The sequence below is a fragment of the Oryctolagus cuniculus genome, chromosome 10 (genome assembly GCF_964237555.1).
Source record: "Oryctolagus cuniculus chromosome 10, mOryCun1.1, whole genome shotgun sequence".
Lineage (NCBI taxonomy): Eukaryota > Metazoa > Chordata > Mammalia > Lagomorpha > Leporidae > Oryctolagus > Oryctolagus cuniculus.
In genome coordinates, this window is record NC_091441.1 from 27,313,694 (window position 1) to 27,335,702 (window position 22,009).

The 22,009-nt window shown below is 48.5% G+C and overlaps 1 protein-coding gene across 7 annotated transcripts; it reads right to left on the reverse strand.

The window, feature by feature from the left end:
- Positions 1-1,763: 1,763 nt before the first annotated feature.
- Positions 1,764-21,224, reverse strand: ELAC1 (elaC ribonuclease Z 1). 7 transcript variants are annotated; one of them, XM_070050178.1, is made up of 6 exons: positions 21,100-21,224; positions 19,248-19,391; positions 14,937-15,017; positions 12,852-13,016; positions 4,505-4,972; positions 1,764-2,415 (listed from the first exon to the last, which is right to left on the reverse strand). In XM_070050178.1, the coding sequence occupies exons 2-6, from the start codon at positions 19,324-19,326 to the stop codon at positions 1,949-1,951; spliced, it is 1,260 nt and encodes a 419-aa protein (XP_069906279.1). In that variant the 5' UTR covers positions 19,327-19,391; positions 21,100-21,224; the 3' UTR covers positions 1,764-1,948. The 7 variants fall into 7 exon arrangements, with proteins under 7 accessions (XP_069906279.1, XP_069906282.1, XP_069906280.1 ...); XM_070050181.1 differs by having other exon boundaries at positions 14,900-15,017; positions 21,100-21,173; XM_070050179.1 differs by lacking the exon at positions 21,100-21,224 and adding an exon at positions 20,602-20,722.
- Between the last annotated feature and the right edge of the window lie 785 nt (positions 21,225-22,009).

The following is a 22,009-nucleotide window of genomic DNA, read 5'->3' on the forward strand; positions in this document are numbered from 1 at the left end:
GGCATTTCTAAGAATTTAGAGGTAACCAAGACATTCTGTGCCCTCAAAGGCTCTATGCATTGGGGATACTCCTCTTAGCCATTCCCTCCTATATAGGTTTAGGCATTCAGTAAGTGCCTAATTAATTCTTGCTTAAACTCACCTTGGAAACAAAGATCTCCTTTAAGTCTGATCAAACTTGGGCACTTTGGGGGCAAAGGGCCTAGGTTCAGACAGAATCAGACCATTCTAGAGCCGGCATCAAGATGATCTGAGATATTAAGTAACCAGACTATCCTGACCATCATTACTCTGAAGTCTCCACAACCAGCCAGAAGTGACACTGCTGACCAAAGAGGACCCAGCATCCAAAGGACTCTAACAGTATACACTACAACATGTTTCTACGTTTGTGTGCTTAACACTGTCTAGGTTCCTAGCAAACATCAGCTAGGGTCTGGTGAAATGGAGTCAACAGAGTTGACAGGCCTGAGTACTACAGGGCTTCTCAATGCTTTTATCAATGAGCTTTACTCCTTATATATATCATCTCATGTAATTGTCCCAACAATCCTGTGAAGCATGTATTACTCCTCCCATCCTAGAGATGAGCAAGCTCACATGGTTGAGAGAGCATGAAACCTGCTCAGACCACACAGGCACCACAGCAAGGTGCACAATGGAACTCTGCCATCAGGTGTTTCTGGCTCCAGAAACTGGTTCATGATCATTCAAAGCAGTGCTGTGCTCACTAGACCACTCCTAGAGGGGCAGAGCATAAAGGACTTCCCATGCAGATTTGGGGGCCCATTGGAACGAATCCTCCCTCGACACTAGATGTCTGTGGAACACACTTTGAGACTTACTGTGTGGCAATTCAGATACCTCATGGCACAAAGAAGGGACATGGAAGGCAGCTCAGAAGGAAAGACAGCTATGGAAAGAGCAGGTGTTACACTTGTGGCCAAAGAATTACTAAGAGGCACATGACCTTAGACAGAAATGTTTTACCTCCAGGACCATAGGGTCACTTGATGGCTCATTTCTTCAAATAATATTTGATATGACATTCCCATTCCAACATATACACTCTTTAGGATTTATTACAGGATCCAACTTGCCTAGTACTTCAGCTCATTATGTCACTCATTTTGGTATATATACATATTGGGAGTACAAGTATGAATCTGCTGTGAATCTCGGGGGGCCTACGATTTGCATTTTGGGGTGAGATAATTCTTCACTGCACAGGACTGACCCAAATTATGCAAGACATGCTAACATCCCTGACCCATGCCACCTAGACACCAGTAGTACCATCACCACCACCACCGCTACCCCCAGCCACCATCACAAGCAAACATCCTCACAACTTCAAAACTCCTTCTAGGGGAGCAGTATCACCCTAACTGAGAACTGGGGATTTAGAGCAAACCGGAAAGTTTGATAAAATACTAAGATAGACACCCAGCCCAATCCTGCATCCGGTATTCCAGCAAAGCCATGGTCACACTAGTGTCCATCCTGCATGTACAACATCTCCTTACATTTCTCTCTATTCTGTTAATAACACGAACAGATTCAACACAAACTGTCAAAATACCACTCTTAGCTGAGAAAGCCAAGCCCAGTGCACCTTGCCAGTAACAGCAACAACCAGGGCTGAAGTGAAGCCCAGGACTGGATGGGGTACTGGCTTTTATCTGCGGCAGAGGCCACACAGTGAGATGTGTACCTGAACAGTCTGTAGTTTTGTCAGACTTGGACTTTAAAGAGGACGCTGGTTTTTTTATTTCAAAATGATTTATTATCAAAAAGCTTGCTCCCTGTCATGACCCAATCAGTTCAGCAACATGCTACCCTTTTCAGGATTATCAGGACCCAAAGAGCTTTGGACAAAAAACAAAAACTGGACTGTGGGTTCCGTAACGCACACGCGCACGTCAACATGCGTTCGGGGACACTGCTTTCATTTCTTCATTGGAACGCTGATCACCATGAAGTCTTCTGCCAGAGTCACTTCTTGCCGATCCGACACGGATTCAGCTTGCCTTTTCAGTTCTACAATGCTATCTGCTTCTCCTTCTTTGGCCAAGGCAGCTGGTTTGTACCTCTGACTGAAGTGAGTCAGAACCAGCCGCTTTGCATGGCACAGCTTGGCAAACGTTGCTGCCATCCAAGGTGTGCTGTGGCCGTGCTCCTTTGCTTTGTCCATCTGGGCATCGTCCAGGGTGGCCTCGTGGATCAACAGGTCGGCCTCAAAGCACAGCTTCACGCCCCCATCACCCACCACCCCCGAACAGTCACCCAATATACAGATTTTTCTCCCGCTGACAGGTTTTTTGAGGACCTCTTGGGGAGAAATTGTAACTCCATTTTCCAGAACAATAGAAATTCCATTTTTCAGCTTTCCATAGGCAGGACCTGGGGGAACACCTAATGATGAAGACAGATAACATTAGGTCATGGGAATGGAATTTACAACTTATTAAGGAGTTGATTTTAACAGCATAGCAAATAGCAAATGGAAAAGGCTCCAGCTCTTTTCACAATTATTATACATGTTTTACTGCTTATGGAAAACTGGAATATTTATACATCTTTAAAAGTTCAGTGCTGATACCAGATATCAGCAATGCCCTAGTACTTAAAACACTTCCTATGCATTTGTGTCAAAGTTTTAAGCTTTTATTTTCCTTTTCTTAAAAAAGATTTTATTTTTTATTTATTTATTTTATTTTTATTTATCTTAAAAGACACACCATCTTATGGTTGACTTCCCAAATAGCCAAAGCCAGGAAACTGTTAGCCCATCTGGGCTTCCCATATGGGTGTAGGGGCCCAAGGACTTGGGCCACCTTCTGCTGCTTTCCCAGGTGCATTAGCAGAGAGCTTAATCATAAGTGAAGCACCAGGTGCTCACTTGGGATGCCAGCCTCGCAGCAGCCTAACCCACTGCACCACAGTGCTGGACCCCTAAGCTCCTACTTTCCACGGAGATTCTCTTTCAGCCAATACAACAGGCTTGATTCTCTGCTGTGCATGGGAGTAACAGTTTTTGCATGTCCTTTATTAAATAATCTCATCTTTGGATAAAATTAAAGCGTCCACTTAAATAATGACATAATCAATGCCTACTGAAGTTAAGTATCTACAAACTGGCTAACTCCATGAAAACTTGTTAGAGTGGATCATTGGGAGCCCAAGATCAAGGTGCATTTCAGACAACCATACTCGATCAACCATGGAAGACGGGCAGTTCTGCCTATGCCAACCTATGCTTAAATCTCCTATTAGCCTAAAATAACACTTGACCATCACTCTGGACAGTATTTATACACAAGTATGATGTGATCACTTTCAAGTTTCCAAATACAGGGGCTGGTGCTGTGGTGCAGCAGGTTAAGCTGCCACTTGCGACTTGCATCCCATATCAAAGTGCAGTTTAAGTCTCAGACACTCTGCTACCAACCCAGCTCCCGGCTAAAGCACCTGGGAAGGCAGCAGAGGACAGCCCGACTACTTGGGATTCTCCACCCACGTGGAAACCACGATGGAGTTTTGGGTTCTTGCTTCCACATGGGCCAGCCCTGGATATTGCAGGCATCTGAAAGTGAACCAGCAGGTGAAGGTCTCTCTAGCTCTCCCTCTCTCTCACTCTGCCTTTCAAAACAATAAATCTTTTTAAAAAGTTTGCAGGGGCCGGTGCTGTGGCGCAGCGGGTTAAAGCCCCGGCCTGCAGTGCTGGCATCCCACATGGGCACCCTTTCTAGTCCCAGCTGCTCCACTTCCAATCCAGCTCTCTGCTGTGGCCTAGGAGGGCAGCTGAAGATGGCCCAAGTCCTTGGGCCCCTGCACCCATGTGGGAGGCCCAGAAGAAGCTCCTGGCTCCTGGCTTCAGATTGGCGCAGCTCCAGCCATTGTGGCCATTTGGGGAGTGAACCATCAGATGGAAGACCTCTCTCTCTGTCTCTACCTCTCTCTGTAACTCTTTCAAATAAATAAAACAGTTTCCAAATATAGTATTTCCACAGTTTTTTAGTTATAAAGTTATCTTTGGCCTAAGTCACTTTTCCCACTATCTAGTTTTTTCAGCTGAGGAAGTGGTTGTGTGGAGAACAGCACCATGCTTTTGCAGGGACTGCCATGCCGGGGGAGGGATGATGCTGCAGGTGACACAGCTGCCTCTGCCTCACCGGAGGCGCAGAGCATGGCCTCGCCTGGAGGAGGGGTGAACGCCTCAGTGGGCCTCAAGCCCATCTTGGTGTTCTTGCTGCTCAGTGGGATGAACCCTGGTACCTAGAACCTGACTGAGGCACAGTGTTCTGAACACTAAATTAATTTAAATCAAGTTCGAACTAGAGTAGGCAAAGTAGATAGAGAAGGAAACCCTGAGAGTAGTTGATTGCAGTTGTAAGGTTAAGAACAGCGAAACTTCTCAGCCCAAAGATGTCCCTGACAACATATTTCTGAAGCTTCAGTTAACAACAGCTCCGTTGATAAGAAAGAAAAGACAATCACTTACCAAGGTCTTTCAGTTTCTGCGCATTGAGTTTACCTGGGCGCTTCTTTTCCATAACTGAAAACCCAAAGGCAGGAATCCTGTGAAAGAGGCGAAACGCTTTGACAACAAACTGCTCGTCATCAACCAGAAGGTACGAGTCTTCCTCAGGGTCCAAGAGGATGGTCCTTCCTCGGCCCTCCTTGGGAGGGCCGTCTGCTGGGTGCACCTGCGCCAGCTCTTTCAGTGCTTCTGTGGGACACTGATCCGCCGTAGGCACCAGCTCATGAACCACATACGGGAACACCAGCTCCGTGTGGGAGAGCTCCATGGTCCGCCAGATAAAGTCCCGCAGCCCTACAGGGCCAAAGATCTCAATGGGCTGCCTGGAGACCGTGCAGCTGCTCTGCAGGCTGATTGTGCACAGAAGGCCCGGAAGGCCGAAGATGTGGTCTCCATGGAGATGCGTGATGAAGATCTTGGTAATCCTCCCTTTTGATTGAGACAGAGAAATACATTTGGGTGTTTTTTTTTTAAATAAAAATCTACACAAAGCTATTTGAAACAAGCCTAACACAAAACAAAAAGTAGTAAATTGAATTTAGAAGTTTTACTTATCACCGTGATGTTATTCATTTACATTTTGCTACATGATTCCAGAAGCAAGACAGGCAGTAGTTCACTGAATGGTCTTAATGCCATACAACTTTCATAAACATCTTCAAATTACATAGTTTCCTAGTTTTGATTTTCCTACATATCTCCTCACTTAAAACACACACACAAAGTATAACAAAGCAATTCACTAAGTTTTAGACTTGTGTCAGAAACATCTGACAGCTACACTGCCCCCTACTGCTTCCCCCGAGAAGAGCAGGCCTGTACTTCAGCAACACAGAATGTCCCACTGGCTCCACTGACTAGACCAATGCCTGGACCCCAAACTGCCTTTACAGGCTCTCTCACTGGAAGGGGGGTTAGCCGCCTGTCGGGGTGAGGCTGAAGGGGGGGGAGGGAGGAAGAAGAAGAAAGGTGGTAGAAGGGTGTCGTGAGGAGCTGGGAGGGGAGGGGAGGAAGTGGGCCACCAAGGCGGAGGGCAGACCCCCTACGTACTGGTGCCTTCTCTGACTTTCAGTTTGAACACGACAGCCGTTTCGGTGCCTGCTGGCTTAGGTTACAACTTTTTTTTCTTGTTTTTTTTTTTCCTTTTTCTTTCTTTCTTTTCTTTTTTTTTACAGACAGAGTGGACAGTGAGAGAGAGACAGAGAGAAAGGTCTTCATTTGCCGTTGGTTCACCCTCCAATGGCCGCTGCGGCCGGCGCACCGCGCTGATCCGAAGCCAGGAGCCAGGTGCTTCTCCTGGTCTCCCAAGGAGTGCAGGACCCAAGGACTTGGGCCATCCTCCACTGCACTCCCGGGCCATAGCAGAGAGCTGGCCTGGAAGAGGGGCAACCGGGACAGAATCCAGCGTCCCGACCGGGACTAGAACATGGTGTGCTGTGCTGCAGGTGGAAGATGAGCCTATTGAGCTGCGGTACCGGCTTTAGGTTACAACTTGATTTAGCCGGTGGTAAGCTGAATTTACTGCTGGTACGTGGCAGGACATCACCCCGGCACTTTCTGAGCTCACCACACAGCTTTTTATAAAGGATGCATCACAACTAACACGTTCCCAGCGTAACAGAGGCTCCTGGTCCTAGCTCAAGGCCCACCTATTGAAACATCTGGTACCATAAAGGGACAGGGACGGTTTACTGTGATGTGATCTGCCCCCTGGCATCAGGTGTCCTCCAAACGAGCCTTCCCAAATGCCCACAGAAGCCAGGCCCCGCAGCAGCGGACAGGTTGGCTAGAGGCTAACTCTGGACCTGAAGCACCCCCAGGAGGCACTCTGCAGCCTTCCTCAATCTGTAGCGTTTCCTTTCCTATGCTTGATCCCTGTTTCTTTGACTCCTAGAATCCTTTCATTCCCTCCCCTCCCATGGCCCAGGCTGCCGAGCCAGCTCCAAGTGTGACCCGAGGACTGTGTAGACAGAAGAACCATAGCAGCCACGCTTCCAGATCCCATGTTGGCTTTGAAACTGCCAGTGTCAGCGGTTCTGGGACCTCACCCTCTCTATTCCCAAACAAAGACCACGGCGAACACAAAACAACAGGGGAACCCACCGCAAGCGAGACGAAGTGAGCAGGCGAAAGCTGCTGCCCACAGTTCTCACAGTTTCAGGAAAGACAAACACTGCATTTTTCAAGAAACCTGATATCAGAGGGAGGAGGAATGGCAACCACAATTATCAAAGGTATGAGGAAGCCATCAAATGAAGAGAGAAAAATGCGTGAGCTCTCTCACTTGAGAGCAAGGAAGGGATGCAGAACCATGCCATCCTCAGAGGAGCAGACACACAGAGCCTCTACGAACGAGAGTGCAGGCCCACTTGCCGCCACATGAGAAAGTCTGCAGCGTTCCATTCACATTTACTGGTCAGCCGAAAAACTGCAGCAGGTTATGCCAAGTATAGTGGTATTTCATTCATGCAAAACCACACACACACACACACACACACACACACACACACTCTTGTCTTAACCATACCTATATGCATAGAAAATTTACCTATGATTGGAAGACTTGTACTTTTCTTCTTTATATTTTCATTTGAACTTTTACAGTGATCATGTTATACTTTTTAATAATCCATTTTTTTTGACAGGCAGAGTGGACAGTGAGAGAGAGAGAGAAAGGTCTTCCTTTTCCGTTGATTCACCCCCAATGGCCGCCGCGGCTGGCACACCACGCTGATCCGAAGCCAGGAGCCAGGTGCTTCCTCCTGGTTTCCCATGGGGGTGCAGGGCCCAAGCACTTGGGCCATCCTCCACTGCTTCCCCAGGCCACAGCAGAGAGCTGGCCTGGAAGAGGAGCGACCAAGACTAGAACCCAGTGTGCCGGCACCGCAGGCGGAGGATTAGCCTATTGAGCCGCAGCGCTGGCCTAATAATCTTTTTTTTTTTTTTTTTTTTTGACAGGCAGAGTGGACAGTGAGAGAGACAGAGAGAAAGGTCTTCCTTTTGCCGTTGGTTCACCCTCCAATGGCCGCCGCGGTTGGCGCACCGCGCTGATCCAATGGCAGGAGCCAGGTACTTATCCTGGTCTCCCATGGGTTGCAGGGCCCAAGTACTTGGGCCATCCTCCACTGCACTCCTGAGCCACAGCAGAGAGCTGGCCTGGAAGAGGAGCGACCGAGACTAGAACCCAGTGTGCCGGCGCCGCAGGCGGAGGATTAGCCTATTGAGCCGCAGCGCTGGCCTAATAATCCATTTTTTAAAAAACACATTTTTATAATTTTTGAGTGGCAGAAAGAGTGAGCAAGCTCCTACTTTCTGGTTCTCTCCCTAAATGTCTGCAAAGGCCGGGGCTGGGCGAGGCCAAAGCTAAGAGCAATGAATGCAATCCAGGTTTCCCACATGGGTGGTAGGGACACAAGTACTTGATCCATCTGTCTCCTGCTGTCTCCCAGGGTCTGTGTCAGCAGGAAGCTGGAGTCAGAAGCCAGAACTGAAAGTCAAACCCAGGCCCTCATATATGGGATGATGCAGATCCTTTGCCTCTGTAATGCTTTTAATCATCACTTTTATAATAATTTTTGAATAGGAAAAAAGATGGCTTTAGCTTGTTCTTTAAACTTATGAAAGAAACAGAGATGGCAAATCTGTACTTGCTAATCAAATGCTTACATATCATGGAAGCATGAATGAAGTATGTTCAGTTAAATACAAAGAACCTCTTAGGAAACTCTTAAAACATACCTCCCAGGCCGGTGCCGCAGCTCACTAGGCTAATCCTCCGCCTAGCGGCGCCGGTACACCGGGTTCTAGTCCCGGTCGGGGCGCCGGATTCTGTCCCGGTTGCCCCTCTTCCAGGCCAGCCCTCTGCTGTGGCCAGGGAGTGCAGTGGAGGATGGCCCAGGTGCTTGGGCCCTGCACCCCATGGGAGACCAGGAAAAGCACCTGGCTCCTGGCTCCTGCCATCGGATCAGCGCGGTGCGCCGGCCGCGGCGGCCATTGGAGGGTGAACCAACGGCAAAGGAAGACCTTTCTCTCTGTCTCTCTCACTGTCCACTCTGCCTGTCAAAAAAAAAAAAAAAAAAAAAAAAAAACCTCCCCCGGAGAGTGCAAGCTGAAAGGGTTTCAGCGAATCAAAGAACGAGAGGTCCAGAGAACCAGGAGGTACTGAGGATGCTGCATTCTGGGCTGTGACTAGGGGCATCTGAAGTGCCAGAACCAGATGATGACACTGGGTGGCCACCCCACATTCCTCTAGGAGGCCAAGAATCTTTTTTAAGCCAATAAAAATGTTAGTAAACTTAAGGTTCCTTGAGGGTGTGTGTATGTGTGTATGTGTGTGTGTGTGTGTGTGTGAGCTCTTGCCATGCTTAGCTTTGTCAACTATTTAAAACGTGGATAAAGTGGGTAGGCATTTGGTACAGCACTTAAGCTGTTGTTTGTGATGCTTGCATCCCATATCCGACCGTCTGGGTTGGAGTCCTGGCTCTACTCCTGATTCCAGCTTCCTGCTAAAGTGCATTCTGGGAAGCAACAGGGATGGCTCAAGTACTTGAGTCCCGGCCACCCACATGGGAGACCAGGATGGAGTTCCTGGCTCCTGGCTTCAGCCTGGTCCAGCCTTGGCTGTTGTGGGCATTTGGGAATGAACCAGTAGATGGATTTCCCTTTGTCTTTGTTCCTCTGCCCTTCAAATAAAATAAAAATAAATAAACAAAATTAAAACATATATAAAGGAAATGTTGAATATGAAATATTGGAGAAGGGTAACATGGTGGAAGATTACAGAGGACCCCACCGTCTTTGCCTCCTGGTGTCACCTCCCATGACCTCTCTAGGCGGGACTTGTGACTGGCTGCTGTCTGCTAGCAATGCCACAGAGATGCAGTGCGATCACTTTAAGGTATGTAACATTCCATCCTGCTGGAAGACTTGCTCCAAAGTTTTTTCTCCCTTGCTGGTAGGAAGCAGAAACGCACATGGCAAAGGACTGGGAGGGCCTCCAGGAGTCCAGAGCAGACCACCTTACAACTGTGCCAGTTCTGCTGGCAACATAAGTGAGCTCAGAAGCAAACCATCTCCAGTTCTAAGACCACAGCCTCAGCCAATACCTGCAGGTCAGCCTAGTGAGACCCAAGAGAAGACAACCTGGCCCAGCTGAACCAGGCCCCAACTCCCTGACCCACGGAAACTATGTGACAATAAACGCAACTAAGCCTGTAAATTGGTAATCTGTCATGCACATCACAGAAGTGCCAAGGGGATGAAATAAAAAGCAAAGACTCCACCCCACACCCATCTCCTACTCACACATAACAGCCTCTTGCTTCTACTTTCATCCACTCCATTTAACCCACTGTCTTAACACCACTTAGTCTCTACTCCCAAAATGTTAAATACCAGTCTCCACTCTGTGCCTGTCCTGAGGGCGCCCATGAAAAGAATCCCTGTGTGAACCAAGGGAAGTAGAGCAGAGGAACCGACTTAGGAAGCTCACTTTATAACTGGGGCTGGGGTCCCATGTCCCCAGCAACACGTACTTACTCCTGCCAGCCACTCTCTTCCTGACTCCCTGTCTCGGCCAGGACATCACCATCACCAACTGGTGCTGATTCTGCTCTTCCTCACACCCTAGACGTTCAGTCCCCACCCCCTTGGCTCTAGCAGGACCTCTTAAATTCAATCTCTCCTCTCCGTCCTGTCTCCATTCCCTGCTTCAACACACTCGTATCCTCCCCCTGCCTCTCTCCCCAACTCTTGTCCCTCTAAAGTGAATGCAACTGCCTGGGAAGGCGTCTCTCTTGCTATCCTTTCTCTCTCTCCCAATACCTCTGCCATCAGAAAACTGCCCCAAACCACAAATCGGATCACATCATTTTCCTAGATGTATTTCATGGTTCCTGTCACTACTAGAGTTGTAAGGTCCAAACACCTTTCCACACCCTACAGGACTTCACGATATGCCCTCAGTTACCTTTTCAGCATCTTTACCTGTCCCCTAGCTTAGCCAAGTGCTTAAAGGTCTCTAAACATACTGTTTGTTTCCTGCAAACTCCTTTCTTGTTGTCCACTTTGCTGTGTGTTCCTTGAATGTTCATCTTCACCTCTCTTTCCAGAGAAACTTTTTTATAATTTACTTGAAATGCAGAGTTACAGAGAGACAGAGGCAGAGGCAAACAGAGAGAGGTCTTCCATGTGATGGTTCACTCCCCAAATGCCCATGACGGCCATAGCTATACCAATCCAAACCTGGAAGCCAGGAGCTTCTGGGTCTCACATGCAGGTTCAGGGGCCCAAACACTTGGGCCATCTTCCACTTTCCTGCTTTCCCAGGCCATAGCAGAGAGCTGGATTGAAAGTGGAGCAGCTGGGACTTGAACCAGTGCTCATATGGGATGCCGGCACTGCAGGCGGCAGCTTTTCCTGCTAAGCCACAGTGCAGGCCCCTAGAGAAACTTTTAATTATCTCCCAGATACCAGCTCAACTGTTACCATCTCTGAGATGTCTTCTCTGAACAGAGGGGCACAGTCAGCGTCCCCATCCTTTGTGCTCCAAACGTACCTAGAAAACACCTCCATTACTCTGCTTGTATCACATCATCAATGACTGCCTGCACGTTGGTTCCATCACTAGACTAAGAGATCTTTGGAAGTATCTTGCCTGAGTTCATCAAGTGCCGAGCACTGTGGTAAGTTGTGAGAATACTAACTTCAGTAACTACTATTTATCAAGACCTAATAAGTTAGAGGCACTGTACTAAACTGCTGAATGTCTTACCCAGTCACTACTTGAACAGATATCCTCTAGGCACATACAGGTACCTAAGCAATCACTGTACTTTATGACAAAGGGAGACAGAGGACACAGAGAAAAACCATCGAAATAACAATTCCAGATACTGACAATGCGAAGAAGCCAATAAATTGGACAAAGTGACAGAATGGGGTGACAGAGCAACCACTTCACCAGGAGACACAGCAAATGAGACAGTATCTGAGCTGTTTTAACTGATGAGAAGCAGACAACCACATAGGAAGGAATTATTATAAATAATTCTTACAACATCTCTTCTACATAGAGATTTTATTCTCATTAAAAACATTTTTTTAAAAAATTATTTATTTGAGAGGCAAAGAAAGAGAGAGAGAGAGAGCTCCAGTCTGCTGATTCATACTCTCCAGTGCCCACAACAGCCAGGGCTCGGCCAAGGCCAACGCCAGGAGCCGGGAACTCGTAAGTCTCCCTCACAGGTGCAGGGACCTAATCACTTGAGCCAACTCTGCTGTTTTCTAGGGCCTGCACTGGTGGGAAGCTGGAGCCAGGAGCTGCAGCCAGGAGCTGGAGCCAGGAGCTGGAGCCAGAACCAAGTATCAAACCCAGGCCTTCTGATGCATGGGCATCTTAACTGTTCACCTAATCACCTGCTCCTATCCCCACTTTTGAAACAAGGGAAGTCATGTTTAAGTTCTGAGACACAGCTGGGATCAGAACTCAGGTCTGGCTGAATCTGGGCTGAGGCTTTTCACCTTTGGTTCTCTATCCCCAGCTATGGGTCTTTGTTCACCCCAATCCCGACAGCTGGAACGCCCTTCTTCTCCCCATCCCAGGAATTCCTCCTCCTCCAACTCACAGGCCAACCTCTCTGAGATGCCCACCCTGGCAACCCACGTAGAAAGGGGCGGCTCCCTCCTCCGGACACCTGCCCTTTGCGTCCTCTCATGACAGCCACTTCCTGCTAGAAATAAGAATGTGCACTGCTCTCTCACTAGGCAGCGAGATGGCTGATGCAGTCCATCCTTTACCCACCAAGCCTAAATACACATTTGTAGGATGCAAATGAAGTTCAGCGGGGACGGCTCAAAGCCTGAGGGCCTTCTAAGTCTTGCCAAGACTGTGGCACTGAAGAGGGATGCAACTGCCGGGGCTGTTTTAGAACAAAACACCCAAGGAGAGCCAAGAAAATTAGGTAGAACAGAAAATAATCTTAGGGGCCAGAGGTGCGGCCCACAGAGTTAAGCTGCTGCCTGCATCCCATATGGGCGCGAGTCCTGGCTGCTCCACTTTGGAGCCAGCTCCCTGCTATTGTGCCTGAGGAAGCAGCAGAACATGGCCCAGGTGCTTGGGTCCCAGCACACCCGAGGGAGAACTGGACGGAGTTCCTGGCTCCAGGCTTCAACCTGGCCCAGCCTTGGCCAGTGAGGCCATCTGGGGAGTGAAATAGTGGTTGGAACCTCTCTCTGTATCTCCCTCTCCCCTTCAAATATTAAAAAAAAAGAAAAAAAAAAAAAACAAGACAGTGAAATGCACACTAACCTGCTTTAAGCTGGCTTTTCATAAGCTGTGTCTGCGTTCCCTCCCCACAGTCAAAGAGCCAGCACTCGCCCTCACACCGGAGGACCACGGCAGAGGCACCCCTGGTTGGGGATGGGTATGCTGCACCTGTCCCCAGAAACGTCACATCCATAGACATCTTCCACCCTGCAACAGAAAGATCACCTGGCAATTATTTCATGCTACTGCACCAAAGATGTACTCCTGTGAGATTTACCATTATTTACTTTTCAGTTATTCAGAAGTCTGGATTCCTGTTCTCCAATAGTTTTTCCACAAATCCAAACTAAATTTTTTTTTTAAGATTGATTTATTTGTTTGAAAGGCAGAGTGACAGAGAACGTGGGTGGGAGAGACACAGAGCTTCCATTTGCTGCTTTACTCATAAATGCCTGCAAAAGCCAGGCTGGGCCAGGCCAAAGCCAAGGGCCTGGAACTCAGGGTTCCCATGTGGGTGGCGAGGATTCAAGCACTTGAACCATCATCTGCTGCCTTCCCAGGTGCACTGGCAGGAAGCTTGATGGGAAGCAGAGGTGAGACTCCATCCCAGGCACTCCGATGTGGGGTGTGGGTGTCCCAAGCAGTGACTTTATCCACTGAGCCACAATGCCCACAACCAAAGTAAGATTTTTATAACTCCTAATTGGCCAAAACTAAAAGGTACAGAACTTGTATGACTGTTCAAACAATAAGAATTAAACCTAATCAATTAAAAGCAATAGTTGAGGGGCCAGAGTCGTGGTGTAGCTGATAAAGCCACTGCCTGTGGCTCCAGCATCCCGTATGGGCACCAGTTTGAGTCCTGGCTGCTCCATTTCCGATCCAGCTCTCTGCTAATGTGCTTGGGAAAGCAGTGGAAGATGACCTGAGTGCCTAGGCCCCTGCACCACATAGGAGACCTGGAATAAGCTCCTGGCTCCTGGCTTCATATTGGCCGAGTTCCAGCCATTGCAGCCATTTAGGGAGTGAACCAGCAGATGGAAGACCTCTCTCTGTCTCTGCCTCTCCTTCCATAACTCTTTCAAATAAATAAATACTTAAAAAAAAAAAAACTATAGTTGAATTCTAACTTTATGACATTCTCACAAAGGCAAAACCATGGCTGACATAAAAAGATCAGTGTTGTTGGTGCTTTGGGGAAGAAGGGAAGGATAAGGTGGTGCCCAGAATCTTTTTTTTTTCAGATTTTTTATTTATTTATTTGACAGGTAGAATTACAGACAGTGAGAGAGAGAGACAGAGAGAAAGGTCTTCCCTCTGCTGGTTCACCCCCAAATGGCCGCTACAGCCGGAGCTACGCCGATCCGAAGCCAGGAGCCAGGAGCCTCATCCTGGTCTCCCATGAGGGTGCAGGGCCCAAGCACCTGGACCATCCTCCACTGCCTTCCCGGGCCACAGCAGAGAGCTGGACTGGAAGAGGAGCAACCGGGACTAGAACCCGGGGCCCATATGGGATTCCGGCACCACAGGCGGAGGATTAGCCTAGTGAGCCACGGTGCCGGCCCCATGTGCACAGGATCTTTAGCACAGTGTAATTATTCTGTATAACATGTGAGGACAGACACACTGATCAACTGTACACAGAATGTGCAACACAAACACGGGATGAACCCTAAGGCGTACTTTGGTTAGGAACAGTATTGGCTCATCAACTGAAACAAATTTACCACACTAATGCAAGATATTAATATAGGAGAAAGGCGGGGCAGGTGAGGGGTGAGGGGGTACAGAGGAACTCCTTGTACTTCTCAACTTCTAGGGGCAGGCATTTGGCACAGCGGTTAAGTTGCCACTTAGCACCCGCATCCCATACTGAAGTGCATTGTTTTTTTTGACAGGCAGAGTGGACAGTGAGAGAGAGAGACAGAAAGGTCTTCCTTTGCCGTTGGTTCACCCCCCAATGGCCGCTGCGGCCGGCACGCTGCAGCCAGTGCTCTGCACTGATCCGAAGCCAGGAGCCAGGTGCTTCTCCTGGTCTCACATGTGGGTGCAGGGCCCAAGGAATCTGGTGCCCCGACCGGGACTAGAACCTGGTGTGCTGGCGCCGCAGGTGGAGGATTAGCCTACTGAGCTGCAACGCCGGCCATGAAGTGCATTGTTCGAGTCCCAGTTCCTCCACTTCTGATAAACATTCCTGCTGGTGCAATCCTGGAAGGGAATGGGTGATAGCTCAAGTAATTGGTAATTGGGTCTTTTTTTTTTTTCTTTGACAGGTAGAGTTAGAGACTGTGAGAGGGATAAAGGTCTTCCTTCTGTTGGTTCACTCTCCAGATGGCAGCAACAGCCGGAGCTGGGCCGATCCGAAGCCAGGAGCCAGGAGCTTCCTCCAGGGCTCCACGTGGGTGAAGGGGCCCAAGGTCTTGGGCCATCTTCTACGGCTTTCCCAGGCATCAGTAGAGAGCTGAATAGGAAGAGGAGCAGCCGGGACTAGAACCGGTGCCCATATGGGATGTTGGCGCCGTAAACGGAGGATTAACTTCCTGCACCACAGTGCCGGCCCCAGTAATTGGGTCTTGAATTCATATGCCACACACACCACACAACATGGAAAACTTGGATAGAGTTCTGGGATCCTGATTTCGTCCCAGCCCAGCTGTGGTGTTGTAGGCATTTGGGGTGTGAGCCAGTGGATGGAAAATACTTCAATAAAATGAAATAAATGTAATATTTTATATTTATCTTTATATAATGTTAAATATAATATAAATGTAAAACTACATACAGCTAATCTGTAAAACAAAATTAGCTGCTGTATGGCTTAGAGCTGGTATTTCATTATGCTCACCAAAGGGTGTCTCTGGTACCCATGGTGATGAGCCCTTTTCCTGAATGAAGTAACGAATACATAAAGTAACACTCTGTAACACTCCACAATACTGCTGTTACTTCACAGCAATGCTGAGCAAGTGGCTCTCTCCCCTAAATGGCAGGGGGTAGGGCCAAGGCTGGTGAGGACTTGGCACTCTGCTATTTATAAACTTTTACAAGTTATTTGAGAGACAGATTTGAGGGTGGGGGGAGATCCCACCTGCTGATTCATTCTCCAAAAATCAGCAACAGCCCGTGGCCAAGACCTCAATCCAAGACTCCCACATGGGCAGCAGGGACCCAACTACTTGTCATCACTACTGCTTCCCAGGGTGTGCATGAGCAGGAACCTATGTCAGGAGCCAGAGTTGTGTATCAAACTTAGGTACTCTGATGTGGGCTACAGGCATTTTAACTGCTAGGCCAAATGCTTGCCCCATAGACTGCTGTTCTAGGTGATCAACAACAATGTTTCCTAAGTGTAGATTTCTGCCAGCTCCCAGCACTATTCTTTTTACCACTTGTGGGCACATCTGCTTTATGATATATTTATATCATGGGATGCATATTAAACAGAATGAGAACAAACTGAAACTATACAAAACCAATTATAGATTATCCATATTGATGGCAGGGAGGAAAACAAATAGTTTTGAGAAAAGTACTGTAATAAGAAAATCTGACAGAAAACTAGATAAAAGGTAAATACCAAAAGCCGGCCATAGCTTTTCTCAGGTCTAGCGACAACCAGATAAAAACAGTAACGAGAGGGCACACATTTGGTGTAGTGGCTAACAGGTACCCTTGGGATGCCTGCCTCCCACATCCCATACCAGAGTGCCTGGGTTGACTCCCAGTCCAATTCTGATTTCAGCTTCCTGCTAAAATGCATCCTGGCAGGCAGCAGGTGATGGACCAAGTGCTCTGGTCCCTTCTACCCACAAGGGACACCTGGATTGAGTTCCAGGGTGAGGCTTCAGCCTGTTGCAGGCATTTGGGTAGTGAAACAGCAGACAGATGATCTCTACCTCTGCCTTTCAAATAAATAAAAAATAAGTTGTTGCTGTGGATTCGTTCTGAGAGGAAGAGTGTGGTGGGGACAAGAGGCGCAGAGTCACCACACAGACCCCGGGAGCCGGGTGAAAGCGGGCCAGAGGCGAGCAGCCTGCAGACTCATTTATTTCAGTTGCTACAGCTGCTTATATAGCCAAGGCAGCCAATCCGGTCAAGGGGCGGTCTATGCCCTAAACAATCACACCCTGTTGCCAGGCAGTTTCCGAAGCCATCCAATCACAGCCTGTTGCCAGGCAGGCTCTGTTGCCAGGCAGTTTCCGAAGCCATCCAATCACAGCCTACTGCCAGGCAGGCTCCGTTGTCATGTGGTTTCCAAAACCATCCAATCACAGCCTGTTTTCAGTCAGGCTCCATTGTCATGTGGTTTCTGAAACCTTCTAATCACAACCTGTTGCCAGGCAGTTTCTGTTGCCAGCAGCCATCTTGGCATGGCCTTCTCATTCTACCACAATAAGTATGTTAAACATTTTTAATTATTTTAAAATTGAGCACTCCTGACCACCCCCCCACACACACACACACAACTTATAAAATCACCAGAAATAAAGACAGCAGGGAAGAAAAGGAACCAAAAGATTCCAACAACTGGAGATACACATTGTGCTCCTTGATAGGAAGATCTGATATCACACACAGTCATCTTTCCCCAGGTATTATCGATACATTTAGTGAAAATCTTATCAGATTTCTAGTGGAGTTATCTTGGGGAAAAAAAATCCAAAGGTCACATAGGAAAAAAAAAATGCCTGGGAGAGACATTGGCCTAGTGGCTAAGACACTGATTGGGACACCCAGCCCTTCTAGGACTCGCGGGTCCAGCTCCCTGCTCATGTTCGCCCCTGGAGGCAGCAGGTGATGGCTCCAGCAGATAGGCCTCTGCCAACCACATGGGAGGCCCTGACTTCGTTTCTGGCTCCCCGTTCAGGTCTTGCGCAGCCCTGGCTGTTGTGAGGTGAACCAGCAGATGAGATTCCTCCCTCATAAAATAAAAAATTCTAAGAAAATTACCAAAAAAGGTACTGACTTGCTTTCCCAGATATTAACAGTTAAACAGATGTAATGAAAACAGAATAATATTAACACACACAAAAAAAGTAAAAGCAAGGAAAAAAATCCAGCAACTGGTCACATATGTACCGGAATGAATATATAAAAAAGTAGAAAAGGGTGGTTTATATAATGGACAGCTCTGACATCACTGACTATTCTTACAGAAAAAAGCAAAACAAGATCTTCACTTTCCATTGTATTTAGAAATACATTTCAAGGGGCTGGTGCTGTGGCGTGGCAAGAGGGGCCAGCATGCCATATGGGCTCCGGTTTGGGTCCCGGCTGCTCCACTTCCCATCTGGCTCTCTGTTGTGGCCTGGGAGAGCAGTTGAGGATGGCCCAACTCCTTGGGCCCCTGCACCTACACAGGGGACCCGGAGGAAGCTCCTGGCTTCGGATCGGCTCGGCTCTGGCGGTTGCAGTCATTTGGGGAGTGACCCAGTGGAATGGAAGACCTCGCTTCCTCTTTGGCTCTACGTCTCTCTCTGACCCTATCTTTCAAATAAATAAAATAAATCTTTAAAAAAAAGAAATACATTTCGTATGGGTTATAAATTTAAATGTAAAAAGTTCAATAAAATATGTTGAAAAAGATTAGGTCATTGTACATAACTCTGGGAATGAGGAAGCATTTATTGGCCAAAAAAAAAAGAAACTGAGAAATTAAAATAAATATTTTCACTATATAAAAACTCTTATGTATCAAAAAACTCATAAAAATCAAAGGTTAAAAAATAGATGGAGGCCGGCAACGCGGCTCACTAGGCTAATCCTCCACCTTGCGGTGCCGGCACACCGGGTTCTAGTCCCAGTCGGGGTGCCGGATTCTGTCCCGGTTGCCCCTCTTCCAGTCCAGCTCTCTGCTGTGGCCAGGGAGTGCAGTGAAGGATGGCCCAAGTGCTTGGGCCCTGCACCCCATGGGAGACCAGGAGAAGCACCTGGCTCCTGCCATTGGATCAGCGCGGTGCAGCAGCCATTGGAGGGTGAACCAACGGCAAAGGAAGACCTTTCTCTCTGTCTCTCTCTCTCTCTCTCACTGTCCACTCTGGCTGTCAAAAAAAAAAAAAAAAAATGATACAATAGAAAAACAGAAAATGTCAAGAATCTATACAAAAACCTCATACAAAATCCAAAAAGCCAATGTGCATAAAAAGTGCTTAGTTTCTGGATGATGATGGAATCACAAATTCAAGAAACAGACACTGTTTTCCACACATCAGCTGGCAAGTATCAATGAAACAAACCAGGATGAGGGTGAATGAGTAAACAGGCGCTCTCACACTCACTGAGGGTGGGAGTGAGAACTGCTCTCCCACTCTGGGAGAGCAATCTGGCAGCACATTTCATCAATACTGATGATGCCACTGCTGCACTCCACCTGCACTCAGCAGTCCCCTTCTCCAGAATCCGCCCCACAGAATAGGAGCTCTGTGCACTGATGCTTACCGTGGCGCTTTGAAGGGGGCTGCACTCTGGAAGCAGTGTGAAAACACGTCAGCAGGGAGGTGGCTGAGTATTTTACCATCCACGCCTACCATTATTTACTAGTTATTCCACAGGTAACAAAGACTCAGGTCTGTAACTGCTGTCCTGGAGGGGTGACAATGAGAAAGATGACAGATGGATATGTGATAAGCCTCATTTTTATGCACATTATTTGAGAAAGTCTGGTGTGGAAAGATACACCCCATGCTGTTAATATATTGTTCATCTCAGGGATGATTAAAATGAGGGGGTGGGGAGGTAGATTATTGACTTTGCTTTTAAATTTTTGGATCGTTTTTTGGTTGTAATGAGCAGCATTATTCTGCACTCAATTTTATTTAATATTGATGCTTTTAAAAAAATGCAGCATCCAGTTGCATTCAGGCTGACCTGAACTCACTAGTCAGTTTTTTAAACCAACATTTTATTATGAAAAATATCTCACACACAGCTAAAAGCAAAGCTGAGTATAACGCATTAAAGCTCTCCATCCACCACCGGGCTTTAACAGTTCTCACCTCTGGGGCCATCTTGTTCCATCTGTATCCCATACCCACCCCCACAACCCCAGAACAGCTGTAAGTGGGATGGGGATCTTTCATCAGGAGGTGCACCTCGGCCGTGTGTGGCGCTCTTTCAGCCACTAGTGATCAATACCAGATCCAAGACATCCTTCTATAATTCCCTGGTCAATTATTTGGTTGCCCTGCGTTCAACTGGTACATCTAACTCCCGATAAGATATGCTATGAAATACTCGGTAACTCTGATGAGGTTTTCTTCCCTGAAAAAATAGAACCTGGAAAACGCCGTGCATCTAACTACCAATTTGTTTAAGTATGGGAAAAACAAAACCCAAGATGTAAAGAACTCTACAGGCCAAATGACTTGGTTTTTTCAGTAAGTCAAACACAAGGAAGAAACAGAGAGAGGGTCGAAATTAGAAGATGCCAACCAAATGCAACCCGTAGCTTGTGTGCACTCTGTCGTGGGCAAACTAGACTTGGATGGGGCAGCTGGGAAAATGCAAACGCTGATGGCCAGCAGGTGAGCGCACGGACTGTTACCAGACCCATAATGGCTTTATGCGTTAGAAAGGAGTAACTGTGTTTTATTGAAAGTCAGGAACAGATGGAATGGCACACTTCACGCTTGCTTTAAGACAGAGCGAAGGTGATACATGAAGCAAGATTCACCGTAAATTGGGAGTTCAATATATTCTATCTCCATTCATGATTGAAAGCTTCCTCAGTAGAAACAAACCGAACAACCGAAGCCCTCCCACCAGGTCGGGAAGTAATCAGCAATTTATTTACGCGACGGGGCATGCACCATCCTAGGCGCTAGAAATTCAAACGAGGACACCAGATGAGGTCTGTCTTCTGGGACAGACACCAGCTGCCGCGATCCACCTTCGCCGCAGGGCGCACTCCGGTTGCGGTCCCTGTCATTTGCCACCGGGCCAGCAGCCCAGGGTCTGACGGCCGCCCAAGCGCTTCTAACTGCTGCCGGGTGGAGGACCGCCGCTTCCTGGTTTCCAGGCAACCGGTGTGCACCCCGCAATCACCCTGGGGTGTGGAGGACGCAGATACGGCCGTCCTCCATTTTACAGCTCAAAGACTCCTGGCCCGGAGAGCCAGAGTGGCCACACTGACCAGGGCCAGCGGTCATTAGGGAGCCTAGGGTCCCCGGGCAGTGGACCGAGCACGTCCTCGCTCCCGGGCGCCGAAAAGCCAGGCCCGGGAGGGCTGGAGCCGGCAAGTCCCGAGGATGCGCGCGCGCCCGCCCGCTGCGGTGCGCCCTGCCCCACTCACCCTGTCCCCGAGACCGGGGCCGGAGCCCAGCGACGCGCAGGCCCGTGCCGAGGGCCCACAATCCGCCGGGCGGCGCCGCACGCGGGCGGAAGTGCGCCGCGGACCGGCTCCCGCGCGGCCGCTCTAGGACGCGCGGGAGGTCTGTGCTCGGTGGCGCCGACCCGCGGCCCAGCGCCTAGCGCACTTGCTGGCTCGCAGGCGGTCGCCGGGAAGTGCCCGCAGATACTCTCTCGCTTCCTAGTTCGCTGTAAGATGGTGGCCGTGACCCGCGGGGAGCTGGGCGCGGCTGAGCCAAAAGCGAAAACGTTCACTCCTCTACTTGTTTTCTTTTGTATCCCGTGTTTGTTTTTGTGTGTTGCTTTTTCCGAAAGAGTGTTCATCCCTATATTTTGCTCCCGCTTGTGTGATTTTTAGCCTTTGGTGTCTTCCACTCATTAGGAGAAAAACGCAGGTGCCTTGGAATCAAGAGTTCATGTCTGCATAACCGTGAACCTTCATGAGCCTCTACCTGGAATCCTTTTGTGTTTTAAAATTTTATTTGAGAGGCCGAGGGGGAGGACACAGAGATACAGCTAGAGATAGCTCATCCACTGGTTCATTCCCTAAATTCCTGCAATCGCCAAAACTGGGAGCCAGGGCCTCAATCCAGGTCTCCCACGCCAGTGGCAGGGACCCGACCATTGAGCCATCACCATTGCCTCCCAGCATCTGATGTAGCAGGAAGCTGGAGCCAGGAGCTGGAGCCAGGCAAGGAACCCTGGCACTCAGATGTGGGATGGGTATCCCAACCTGCAGCTGAGAAGCTAAATGCCTGCCCAAGCCACATTTCTAAATATACCATGTATAAATCAAGCAAGCAAGCAAGCAAGCAAGAAGGCCCCTCCCAGGGCCGGCACTGTGGCCACTAGGT